Raw genomic sequence first — 14,311 nt, 5'->3', positions numbered from 1 at the left:
GAAAATCTGCAATGCTTTCTTGCACACTCATCTTTGGAGGCGATCCCAGTTTTGTGAATGTTATTTGGAGAACTGTTGTTAAAATCTAGCAGTCATCACAAACTATAGTACACAAAGATGCTTGCACAGCGAGAAAAAGCTCTGAAACAGGCCTGAGCCTAAACACTGAGAAGTCAACAAGTCAGGAGGTGTTTAGTTTGGTCAGTGAGTTTATTGCGTCTCCAAGGTCGTACATGCACTGAAAAGGGGCATCATAAACAAAAATAAACCAGTTCTGAAATAAGGAAAACTTTTTTTTTTCAAAATCAAAAAAATAAATGTGTCTTTCCCCCCAGCCCCCCCTTCCCCCAGGATCCTATCAGGTCCATCATATGTATTTCACAAAAAACGGTTGACTTATAGCCACTTTGATATGATGAAGACACAAAGACCTACCAGCTATATAATAGGGTAACTGTACAGAGTACCACAGGATTCCTCTGGGTTTGTCAGAGCTGCCCGTTTTTCACAAGAGCTGATCAACAGAGGACCTCTTCCATCCCAGTGCAGTGCACAGGTCCCTGTCAACATGCCAAGCCACACTTTCTTCTCTTCACCAGCAGAGGGGGCAGTTGAGATGTTTATTGGTGCTGTCCAACCAAAAGACTGGGATGTTGTACTGTATGTGTACGTAGGTCCAGGCAAGTAGAGATCACTCCCAGGGAAACAAAAACATGGACAGGCTACAGAACTGAATCAGTTTCCAGACTAGGTATCTTCTACAGTAAATACAAAAATAACACCAATAAAAGTTCTGCCCTCGGTCTGGCAAATGACAAAGCACTAGCAACTATGAAAGTCAAACACATTTCACTGACAAGGACACAGTGACCAGTACCACCACTGTGGTCAGTCAGACAGGGGATTTCATTTTTTTTATATCCAATCACAGGCTGTTTCGTTCCTAGGTTGCTTTCAGCACTGACATACACACTCAATCTACTGGTATTTTTTTTATTCAGTTTCAGCAATCAATTGTACACGACCAAAAGAAAAACATAGAATGAATAGTCATAAATAATAATAAAAAAGACCAATATGTACCCGTGGATAAAATATCCTCAAATGTAAACAGCAGTTTGACCACTTTAACAAACTGTTCAAAGTACATTTTTTTAAATAATGCAAAAATAAAACGATTCATAAATAAGTAATGGATACAAAATAAACGAAGACTACTGCAGTTAACTGTATTTGTTGGTCTGGTCACAGAGGAAGCTTCATGTTCCTCAATATGTGTATTCAACTGACATATTCAAATATTCATATTTTGTTACCCAACAGGTTTGACTGATACGGGGACAGAATTACAGCCACATGACTTCTTATCATTGAATATCAAACTCACATTGACACAGGCCGCTCAGACACGTACATACTATGGTAGTATTGAGAAGACTGTTGATGCCCTTGTACTGTATGACTTTTACATAGAGCTATTAGGCTCCAACAGACTCTGCAGCACACACATCACAGTCTGGGGAGAGTAAGGGTCACGCACACACACGAACGCATGCACGCACACACGCACACGCACACGCACACACACACACACACACACACACACACACACACACACACACACACACACACACACACACACGCACACGCACACACACTCAAACGCATGCACACAAACGCACGCACACACGCACACACACACACACACACACACGCACACGCACACGCACACGCACACACACACGCACACGCACACGCACACGCACACGCACACACACACACACAGGTATGCACACACACACACACTCATTCACCCAAAAAAGTTGATCTCCATTCAACTCAAATGGCAATACTTCAAACAGAATATAGAATACATACGCCATCTTTCTTATTTTCTTTTTAAATATTATTATTATGCATATTAGATCTTTTTCATTTTTTTTTTAAATTTCAGTTTTTGGACAAATATTACACGATTAAAAGCACATTTCTCTCTCTCTCTCTCTCTCTCTCTCTCTCTCTCTCTCTCTCTCTCTCTCTCTCTCTCTCTCTCTCTCTCTCTCTCTCTCTCTCTCTCTCTCTCGCTCTCTCTCACACTCGTTTTCTCCGCCACTCCCTCCTTATCTATCTATATCTTTCTATCATCTACACATCACACCACACTTTGTGCTACACATGAAAGAGAAAGAGAATAGGGATGGGGCGAAGGGACCATCACTGGAGAATATGGGGATGGGGAGAGAGGGAGGACGGGTCAGAATAGTCCAGGGAGGGAGGGGAGGGGGGTGGGGGTGGGGGCAGCTGTTAGGCCAGGCTGTGGGCAGGGCAGGCGACTTGGGAGTTCTGTAGTAGAGGACTCGTTTTCACATTGAAGATTGTGGGGGCAGAGAGTTTGTCCGCAGAGACCAGGCAAATGCAATCCACTCCACTCCAATCCAATCCTGACGAAAGAAACAGAATCTGAAGAAGGAAGAGAGGAACATTGGAGGTCATTAGAGGTCATTGGAGGTCATTAGTACGTACAGTACATACTGTGTCTCCATATACTTATTTTTCTGCAGGGCCTAAGTGCATGTGAGTTTGTCTGCTTCACTGATGCTTGATTTGTGTTAGTAAAAAGCAGGGCTGAGAATAGATAAGTTGACCAGACTATCTAAGTGAAAAAAATCGGTAACACTTTATTTTAGGGACACATCTATTAGCACTAATGCATACAATATTAATGCCTGTGTAAGTAACTTGTAAGGCATGTACTAAGCAAAATAAGACAGTTGTTAAGCATGTATTCACAAATGTCTTGTTCATGCACAATAAGGGATTTATTACCAATATAACCTTAGTAAGGACCAGTAAGCCTATATTTCTATTTATTAGTAAGTAGTAAGTGGCAGAATACAATGTGTATAAGCTCCCGACACACTGTGTGAACAAACCCTGAACAGTGTGAAAACAGATGCAGAATAAGGGTCCCTATTCTAAAGTGATGCATTGGTCAGCCCAGATGGCTCAGGGCCTCTGCACTACCAAAGTCCTAGGGCCCCCACACCACCCAGGCCTGCACTACCTAGCCCCTCCGGTCTACAAAGTGTAAGGGTATATCAAATAATTAACACTTACCCAGCTGAGTCATCTAGTTTTCTCTTGTTCATATCAATGAGAGGGAGGTAACAAGAGCCTATATATAGCAAGGCTTGAACGTACACTTGTCAATGGCGGTGGGTTGGTGAGATGTAATTTTTTTTCATGTACCACTGAGTTTTAATTGTAAAAAAAACCCAAAATAAATGCAGGAGATTAGAATAATAGTTTTGAAGCAAAACTAAACTACTCTTTTGTGATAATTAAGTGAATGTTTGAGAACATTAGCTTCAAGAAGTGCAGTGCATGATGGGTACGCAATCTAGGCCAACAGACAACCTACCCAGCTCTGAGCCTACGTCCTTAGCTCCTCCCCTCACTTGTGAAATTTAGTTGCTATCCAAACAATTTGCCATGTACGTAACAACAGAAATATTATCATTGCTGCATTGGCCATGCATTGCATTTCTGACTAAGGGCGTACCCATCATGCACTGCACTTCTTGTAGCTAAGTTTCTCAAACATTAACTTATTTATCAGAGAGGAATAGCTTCCAAACTATCACTCATCCTTATATTCTGCATTTATTGTAGGGTTTTTACAATTAAAACTAATTGGTGTATGAAAAAATGACATCTCACCACCCACCGTCATTGATAACTTTACGTCCAATCCTTGCTATATAATGCTTCCAATTACTCATTAATATAGTGAGTAGAATAAGTGAGATCTTCATACCTACTGAGACTAATGTAGAATCTGAAATGTTCTTACACTTTGTCTCCCGGGGGGGGGTAGAGTGGGGGCCCTAGGTAGTGCGGGGGCCCTAAGCCATCTGGGCTGAGCAATGCATCACTTTAGAATAGGGACCCTTATTCCACATCTGTTTTCACACTGTTCAGGGTTTGTTCACACAGTGTACCAGGAGCTTATACACATTGTATTCTGGCCCTTACTGCTTACACATAAATAGAAATCTAGGTCTACTAGGTCCTTACTAAGGTTATATTTGTAATAAATCCCTTATTGTGCATGAACAAGACATTTGTGAATACATGCTTAACAACTGTCTTATTTTGCTTAGTACATGCCTTACAAGTTACTTACACATGCATTAATATTTTATGTATTAGTGCTAATAGATGTGTCCCTAAAATAAAGTGTTACCAAAACATCATATGCAGTATGTCACGACAGTATGTACTGGAATTGCCTATAATACAATAAAATACAAAACAGCCTGTATTTATATAGCGCAATATCACAACTAAATTTGTCTCAAAGCGCTTTCAAAATTCACGTACATAAAGATTCCCACATTCACACACCATCTCTGGAGGCTGCCGTACGGCAACAATTGTCCGGGGTTGTCCGGGTGAGAAGGTGCACGCATACACAAGCAGACACACACACACACACTTTCCCACATTCACACGCCAGCTCTGCAGGCTGCCGGGTGGCACCAATTGGCGGCGTGTGACAAACTGCAATATTCACACATGCACACACGCACCACACATTCACACAAACATAAACACAATAACAATATTCCTAGAGAAAGATGATTCTGGAAGTGTATGTAACATAGCCTGAATTGGTCACATCACTTTCAGTTAGGATACACATCAAATGTCTAAAATATCGCCTAAAATCAAGATCATCGTGCAATTATGAATCTTTTGTAGCCGTTTAATGCAGATGAGGGTACCAGCGACATTTGCTGTAGGCGCTTAATGTTAACAAAACGCCAAATTGACTAAGATTTGGACATTACCATTTTGGTAACAACAACCTTATTTGGCAGCGTACCTGGGAGATCACATGAAGTCCTTGAAGTTGAGGTCGCCCAGGGGATCTTTAGGCTTCTTGGGGCTCTGGACGGCAGGCCCAGGAGATATCTGGATGGGAGTCGGATAGTAAAGAGTTAGATAACATCTTACAATACTTTTAGTTTAGTTTAGTTTAGTTTAGTTTAGTTTAGTTTAGTTTATTTGATAGGGACAGATACATAACATGTAGGTTGCATAACAACCAAACAGCAAGCATCATAGCATTTATAGCCAAAAGCTAATTTCCAATGCCCGTCCCTAGAAGGGCTTTTAAAACAATACAATAGCAGCAATAACAATAAAACAATATTATCATAAAAACAGCCTATACACTCATTCAGTCCAATCATTCATTTTGGGGTATTTCAATAAAGCCCCTATAATAATGGTAAGGATTTTTATGGCTAAGACTCAGCAAAATACTGACCTCCGTCTCTGGAAAGTGCAATAGGACGAGCAATCAAATAGGGGTTCCGAAACACAAACTCGGACCAGTTCAGTGCAGACCGAGTTTGTTAAACCTTAGCATACTCAGGCATTTGTGTTGTCCCAATGGACAACTGTTACAATGGAACACATTTAGAGTGGATGTCGGAAGAACTAGCTTGTGTTTACTGACTACATATTTTCAAAAGAATGAGCCATACTTGTTGACAGATAGCTTGATAGGTGTCAGACAGTATAGAGAGACCACTAAATAACATCCTAAACTACTTTTGAGGCATTCCAGTAAAGCCAAGATAAGTCTGTTAACACTCCACCCATCCATTCATCTATGAATCAGTCAGCCAGGCTGTGTACCTGTCAAAACGTCTTAATCTCTGCGCCTGTGCCTAGTTGTATATCTGCTTTTCTGTCTGTGTGTGTCAACACGACAGGCTGTTATGTGGTTTTCTATATATTTGTGTGTGTGTGCGTGTGTGCGTGCGTGTGTGCGTGTGTGTGTGTGTGTGTGTGTGTGTGTGTGTGTGTGTGTGTGTGTGAGTGTGTGTGTGTGTGTGTACCGGTGCTCCTGTAGCAGGGGGTGTTCCAGCGAAAGGGGGTCTCATCATGGGCTGACCCATCATGGGCGCTCCCATCGGGGGCATCATCGGAGCACCAGGGGCCGCAGCTGGAGGCTGGAGAGATACAGAGAGAGAGAGAGAGAGAGAGAGAGTGAGAGAGAGAGAGAGAGAGAGAGAGAGAGAGAGAGAGAGAGAGAGAGAGAGAGAGAGAGAGAGAGAGAGAGAGAGAGAGGGAAGGAGTGGAATGGGGAGGAAGATGGGGATGAGGTTTCAGGCTTTTAAGTTCATTTTTAAAAGGAACAGCCAAGCTCCTTTCAAAAAAAAGAATATCATGTTGATCTATTTCCATTTAATGACTCTACAATGTATAGTATTTTTTTATGGAATTATGGAAATAAATACTTTTCCATGATATTCTATTTGTTTTGGAAAGGAGCTGTATTGAACATTAGTCTTGTGTTGAGACAAGAAAACATATCTGCACCAAGTTTAACATTGAATGCTAACTTACCCACCTGTAGTTTACATTAGTCGTTAGACATTAGTCATTAGCCAGTAGTTAGGTTTGTGAAGAAGAAATATGTATCCCCTCATAAGAACCCGTTATCATCACAGTGCCTTTGAGCTGTGTAGTGTAACAATAAAGCTTTGTCACAAGACAAAGGAGATGTTATGTAGAGCATTTTCAGTCTAGGCTCCATTTTGGGTTACACTTTACATGACCCCAGTATCATATGTATGACATTACAGTGTTATAATAGCATCAAAACGGTCATGGCAAAGTCATGAACCAGTCTTAAAGGTGTAATGTGTAAGATTTTTAGTTGTTTATTTCCAGATTTCATGCTGCCCATTCACAAATGTCACATTTTTCACGAATATTTATCACCACCATCAAATTCTAAGTATTCATTATAACTGAGAAAATACATGAAAAGGGGATCATGGTCTGCCATTTTAAATTTCCAGAAATTTTCATTTTAGCTGGAAGAACTTGTTTTACTTTGATCATACTAGTAAATATTAGTTAATTATTTAGAAGATCAAATTTGGCAGTAGACAGTCCATAACGTCAATGTCATAAATGTTTCATGGTCATGAAAAGTTGACATTGTTAGGCCTGTCTTTACCCTAACCCAAATTCACTTAATGACAAAGTCATACAATGTTTATGACATTGACATAATGTTTATGACACATGCATGACTACATTGTGACAATGTTACAACACTGTTATATCATACGTTATACGTTATATCATATGCTATGATGCCGGCGTCAAGTAGAGTGTAACCTCATTTTGACTAAATATGTAGTATTACATGTTGCCTTTGTAGAGCAGCGTAGCTGGTGAGGCTGTTGCAGCTATTGCAGAGCTAAGTCATCATGAGGTTTACAAGCACATGATGACGTCGTGCTGAGACTGCAAGCTATAAGACTGTTCATACTCACCATGACAAAGGACTGCATGGCTCCAGCAGGAGGGGTAGGAGGAGCACCAGCCTGGACACAGAGAGCAGTGGAGAGAGAGAGAGAGAGAGAGAGAGAGAGAGAGAGAGAGAGAGAGAGAGAGCGTGCGAGAGAGAGAGTGACAGAGAATCAATATCCTGATCTTGCAAATGCTTCACATTCATTTCCTAACTGTTCATCGTCACTGTACAAAAAATGTGATGTGTTCGAATGGTAATGAAGGCCAAATGGAGAGGTTGAATATCAAAATGATTAAAATGTTGACTGATTGATCCATGAAATCACACACAGTAAAAGAAAGCGCTGCCTTCATTACGTAATTAGCACAACTACGGTACACTCCTGCCCTTGTAATCCACCCCAGGCCTGAGCTGGTTAGGGTAGGGCCGTTTCCCCACAGGCAGGACTAAGCAGCTCTTCATTAGACAGCCGAAGGTCAGAAAATCCTGCTGCTCTCTCAAGACTAATCCTGCCGATACCCATTACAAGACCCCGGAGACGCCAGTGGGTCAGGTGACTACCTGTGGGTGTTTGATTGGGGTTTTCAGATATGATATGCAGTCTACGTACTGGGTGTGTTAATGGGTTCGTTATTTTTCCTGAATAATAATTAATAATTTATAAATTGATATTGCGGCATGTTGAATTTTATTCATTGCCCATCTAGTGATGAAAATGTTCTGGAAATATAGGTATATTTGGGAGCACTTTTTGTTTTCTTTTCTTTCTTTCATTCTTTATTTGTCATTGGACAAAAAATATATTTTTGGCATTTCATGCCTCCATTGAGACAGAATTGGTATGAGAGAGTGACAGAACACTTGTGGGGAGAGAGAAATAAAGATGGGGAAGGATCGGGAAGTGACCTCATGTCGGACTCAAATATGTACGGTCCCTTAGCCCACTGAGTCACGGCGCCCCCACATTTGAGTGCTTTTAAGCTTGTATGATTCATTGTGAGACTGTAAAATCCAAGCAATCATAAAAACCAATCATCTCCCTAGTCCAAAGTCCACAGTCTATGATTAGGGCAGTCATGGGTAAGCGGTTAAAGGGATGGTTCGGAGTAGATTCACCCTAATGCCATTTGAACCGTGATATCTATCCAGTAACCTACCGTAGTGTTTTCTGGCTTGGGCGAACATTAGCAGAGTTACCGAGCTATTTATGGTTATTTCGAATAGTTTGCCGGTGCATTCGCAGTGTCTCCAAACTTAACCCCACAAAATTACATGTCAAACTTCTACAGTAGTACAAATATGGTCTTTACTCACAAAACAAAGCATTTACAAGTTTCGAACAAGTCCAGGAGTTTATTATTATCCACACAAGCCGAATGTATTCTGTCTTTCTAAAGCTGCGCCGTCGTTACTGCCGTAAGCCCGTAAAAGTCCTCAACAAAGTTTCAGACGAGAGTATTAAAAAACGTTTTCATTGAATTGTGATTAAGGCTTATATTTTCAAGGCAACACTTACTAGATATTTCAAATGTTACCTACTATCAATTAGACAAGGATTTTCGTTATCAATATGAATGCTCAATCCACTTTTCATTGTGCATAATGATGAGTTTCGTTGAGGACTTTTACTTATGGGCTTACGGAAGTAACGACGGCACTCCTTTAGAAAGACAGAATACATTCGGCTTGTGTGGATAATAATAAACTCCTGGACTATTTCGAAACTTCTAAATGCTTTGTTTTGTGAGTAGAGACCATATTTGTACTACTGTAGAAGTTTGGTGTCATGACATGTAATTTTTGTGGGGTAAAGTTTGGAGATACTGCGAATGCACCGGCAAACTATTCGAAATAACCATAAATAACTCGGTAACTCTGCTAATGTTCGCCCAAGCCAGAAAACACTACGGGTAGGTTACTGGATAGATATCACGGTTCAAATGGCATTGGGGTGAATCTACTCCGAACCATCCCTTTAAGGCATTAGACTTGTAGCCCAAAGGTTGCCAGTTCGACTCCCGACCCACCAGATTGATGGGGAGAGTAATTAACAAGTGCTTTCCCCCATCCTCCTCCATGACTGAGGTGCCATGACCATAATACAGTAGTACCGTCCCACTGCATTGCTACCTTGGGGGCCATTTGGGGCTGCACCCTTGTACGGATAATTTTGTTGTGTGCAGTGCGCTCTTGTGTGCTGTGTCACAATGACAATGGGGAGTCTGAGTTTTCCAGGTGGGCTTTCACTAAATCTTACCATAGGAGCACCAGGGGTTCCCCAACTGCTCGGGGCAACTTGTGGAGTCCAGTTGGCCCCGCCTGTCAGCTTCTTCTCGCTCCACTGCTGGTCCCTGTTGGGGCACACACCAGTCAATCATCCTCACTCAACCAATCAATCATCACTTCCCACATATCAATCATATTACTAGCTATAATTTACACCCCAAGGGGAAATGAAATGTTCCTTCGGGAGAGTGGCTTAGCAATTTACTCAAGTTACGACCCGGGCCAGCTTAATCAATTGACTATGACTCAGACCAAATCAATCCATTCACTGCTAGCTGATTACTATTGCCTGGGGATCAATGCCTCCCGGGGGCTGATGGGAAAAGAAGCTCTGCCTGGAGGGCAGTGATCAATAGCAACCAGAGACAGCAGCCTCTAAATGGCCAGATTGAGAGAGGTCTGAGGAGTGCACACTCATGAATTTATATTTACATCTCTCCATACACATTCACAAATAATCCACACACCCCATATACAGTACACACAGATATATATCTCTCTGACGCGCGAGAATGCACATACTGACACATGCGCACACACACACATACACATACACGCACGCACGCATACTTACTTCTTCTGAGGTCCAACTCCCAAGTCTGCCGAAAAAGAAAGAAAAAGTCAGATACTGGCACATTGGCTGGTAATGGTAAAACAGTTAAAGGGATATGCCACTATTTTGGGGCTTAATACAGTTAAAATCGTTGGCTGGGGTTTATAAAGGTGGTAAAGGGTCTTATTTTTCATGTAAGCCGTTGTCTTGCTTTAAGACAAGTTAAAAGAGGGAATATGTCGCTAAGCTAGTGAAAGCCAATGTATCCGTGTAGCATGCTACAATGCTACACGGATACATTGACTTGTCTTAAAGCAAGACAACGCTTAACATGAAAAATAAGACACTTTACCACCTTTATAAACCCCAGCCAACGATTTTAACTGTATTAAGCCCCAAAATAGTGGCATACCCCTTTAAGTTGACTAGCATTACTACTTTCAGTACCTCTTGTAGCTCGTAATCTAAAGGACGAGTTTGGCTAACATCTGATTCAATAACAACACAAATTGAACTGTGGAATATTTGTAAAATACTATTTCCAAATAACTCTGAACACACTCAATAACCAAAACATGTTCACATTGAACACACTTAAACATCATGCCAATGGGATCGGATGGGTGATCTGAAGCGATCTGCTATAAAATTGTGGTGCCAGCACATACTTCCAACCAGGTTAGCCAGGGATGACTCCAGGTCTCCTCCGATGGGCTTGGCAGGTGGGCCTGCCGCAGCTGCAGCAGGGGCCGAGGCTGGAGCTGAGGCTGGAGCTGAGGCCAGAAGCCCTGGAGCTAGTGGTGCTCCAGCAGCAGGCACTAATGGTGCTCCGACTAACGGAGCTAATCCCGGTGCTAACGGTGCTACGCCCGGGGCTAGGGGAGCTAGGGGCGCTAGTGGGGCTAGGGGCGCTAGTGGGGCTAGCGGCACCATGGGGGCTAATGGCGCGGGAGTCGGGGTGGCGGGGGCCATGGGCGTGCCTCCGGTGCTCTGGGGGGTAACTGCGGGCATGAGCAGGTCCCCTAAGAGATCCCCTAAGGATACAGAGACAGAGAGAGAGAGAGAGAGAGAGAGAGAGAGAGAGAGAGAGAGAGAGAGAGAGAGAGAGAGAGAGAGAGAGAGAGAGAGAGAGAGAGAGAGATAGTTGGGTGATTTGTGAGAAGACGTTCTGTCTATTTATCTACCATGCGGCACAAAAAAGAGGATTGGAGATAGGACTGGAGATCACTGTTGTATAAGAAAATCACAAACAAACAAACAAACAAACCTAACTCAAGCACTGGCAGGGATTTGATCTGCATGCAGGTAAAACATGATTGGGATATCTATCACATTAGCACGCAAACAAACTACTTTGGGCTCGACAGCATTCAGGCATTGCATCTGTCGTCAATCAGCAAGCTTAGGTCAGGGCCTCTGTCAATATACAAAGAGTCAATCTTTACACAGTAAAAGACACGTTTTTAGCTCAACCCTCAGAGAGTCGATTTAACACATCTAGAGTGAACTTGGTGCCAGATTACTCTAAGTGTTGATTTAACACTGTATTTTTTACTGTGTTAAGTGCAAGACAACCTCATGTGGGGCCCCTTAAAAAAAGAAAGAAATGCATTTTTAGGGAGGAAGATAAACAAACAGGAGGACACCATTCAAACAGGCAAGGGGACATCTTTTTTGCTATCTGCCGTGTCTCACAACATAAACATAAGGGCCTCGGGCAAGAGGTCAGACATGGCTCATGCCGCAAAGCATCGTGGGTAGCAGCCTTGTGGAAAAAACTCACCAATCACAAGAGAGGAAGCAAGCAATGAACCAGCAAAGTGAGCGAGGAAGCAGAAGAGAGAGAGAGAGAGAGAGAGAGAGAGAGAGAGAGAGAGAGAGAGAGAGAGAGAGAGAGAGAGAGAGAGAGAGAGAGAGAGAGAAAGAGAGAGAGAGAGAGAAAGAACAGACAGACACACGGACATAGGGAAAGAGTGAAGAAAAAACAAAGCAATGGCGAGAAACCCCCCCCAGAAATGGCAAGACAGTGATGATTGAGAAGAAAACGGAAAGAAACAAAGAATGAAAGAAGGAAAGAAAAAAGAAAAAGGGAGTCCAGCGATGAAAGACAAGGATGTGGGGACGGATGAAAGACAAAGGGACAGAAAGAGAGAGACAGAAGGAGAGAGGAGAGAAAGGCGTGTGAGAGGAATTAAGCCGTTGGCATAGCGCTGGAAACCGTCGCTGTTACATAACACAGCCAGCATCTCAGCACTGCTCACTCATGCAGAACACACACACACACGCACACACGCACGCACCCCCCCGCGCACACACACACACACATAAACACACACACATAAACACACACACACACACACACACACACACACACACACACACACACACACACACACACACACACACACACACACACACACACACACACACACACACACACACACAGCACAGCAGCATAGGCAATGTACACTTGCACGTGCATGCCTCTCTCTCTCTCTCTCTCTCTCTCTCTCTCTCTCTCTCTATCTCTCTCTCTCTCTCTCTCAAACACACACACACACACACACACACACACACACACACACACACACACACACACACACACACACACACACACACACACACGTACGCACACACACGTGGGCAGTGTACACAGTGTTTCACTTGCAAACCAACTCTCTCTCTCTTTCACCCTCGCTTTCACACACACACACACACACACACACACACACACACACACACACACACACACACACACACACACACACACACACACACACACACACACACACACACACACACAGTACTCACAAACACACAAACACTGCTACTAGCCAAATATCAATACAGAGAAATCACATTAGCATCACAACTTAGCCCAAGGACAATGGAAAGTGGGAACTGTACTGTATTAGCCTAAAATGTTCCTAGGAACCGCAAAATGCATAAAAAAAGGAATCATGCTTTAATCTGCAACAAGCACCAGCCAGGAACTAAATGACCAAATCCAAAATCAATGCTTATCTTAGCAGCTACATCTTCAAACATACAAATAGCATTTTTGTACAAAATAAAAAGAGAACCTTCAAAGCCTTCAAACAAAAGGAACATTTGAAGGCGTCACAATATCACATGCTGTTGCCATGGCCCTGCTGCCTTCTGACGCCTTTTTGGTTGGTCCGCCAAAACTGTGTATTTTTTTTACTCGCATTTTCAGCACAATTACTGTCAAAAGATTCAATTACTACACTTCACATCTTATCTGGACAAATGCACAATATGAGCTGCATGCTGCATTAATTTGCAATATACTGTACAAACATACATACATATACATACATGCTCAACATAATTACGGCCAAGTTATCAGTTTCTTACACATATGGCCGGGGGCTACTAGAAAAACTGCCATACAAGACACAACAGGCAAAGAGCTTTTCCTACCTGAGGCATCAAAGCTACCACCAGATGGCGCAGTGGAGGCAGGTGCCGTGTCAGTACCGGCCAGCAGGTCCCCAGCAGAATCCAGCAGGTCGCTAGCGGCTGAAGCTGGAGCTAGGGCGGGGGCCAGAGACGGGGCCTCACTCGGGGCCAACGAGGGACTCAATCCTGGGAGGAAGGCAGAGATTGGACACATGCATACATGATACGTATCTATAGATAAGTTTCCCGCTTACTTTGTACAAACATTCTTGCTGTGAGGAGGGGCAAGATGCTAAGCAGCCAACCACGTGAGCACATTTTTTTGAGTGACAGCAGTTTCCAAACAATCAGAGGTTGCAGAGGGACCCCTAGCTGCGCACACAGACAGGAATGTTTGTAGACGGGAAACCTATGTATACAGTACATGATATAGTACTATGAAACACATACATGATAACTATACAGTACATGATACAAGAGTATTTTCATTCGTGTAAGCTTTGTGTGGGATTCAGCACCCAGTTATAAACTGTGAAGAATAGTCATTAGGCGACAGTACAGACACTTGTTTTCTTCCTGTTCCATGTGTAACTTCCATGAGACTTCTGAGGTGTTTCGAGCTGGACCTGGCAAAGGCCAATCGTGGATGGTACAGTCAAGAAAACATGGAGCAACAAGTATACTAGCTAGGCGTACCAGGGCCAGGG

General features: G+C 42.8%; 1 protein-coding gene across 1 annotated transcript in view; it reads right to left on the bottom strand.

Annotated features, from left to right (window-relative positions):
• Window positions 1-2,353: 2,353 nt before the first annotated feature.
• The window catches only part of snap91a (synaptosome associated protein 91a), a 91,319-nt gene continuing 79,361 nt past the window's right edge, over window positions 2,354-14,311 (bottom strand). The window contains 8 exon segments of the mRNA XM_063199929.1: window positions 2,354-2,460; window positions 4,889-4,977; window positions 5,913-6,026; window positions 7,365-7,415; window positions 9,600-9,693; window positions 10,203-10,227; window positions 10,850-11,215; window positions 13,626-13,790. Of these exon segments, the coding sequence (XP_063055999.1) occupies window positions 4,897-4,977; window positions 5,913-6,026; window positions 7,365-7,415; window positions 9,600-9,693; window positions 10,203-10,227; window positions 10,850-11,215; window positions 13,626-13,790 (896 nt within the window). The 3' untranslated portion in view covers window positions 2,354-2,460; window positions 4,889-4,896.

Source organism: Engraulis encrasicolus, chromosome 5, assembly GCF_034702125.1.
Source record: "Engraulis encrasicolus isolate BLACKSEA-1 chromosome 5, IST_EnEncr_1.0, whole genome shotgun sequence".
Taxonomy (NCBI): domain Eukaryota; kingdom Metazoa; phylum Chordata; class Actinopteri; order Clupeiformes; family Engraulidae; genus Engraulis; species Engraulis encrasicolus.
The sequence above is the reverse complement of the archived record's forward strand: the minus strand, read 5'-3'. Positions and strand labels throughout refer to the sequence as shown.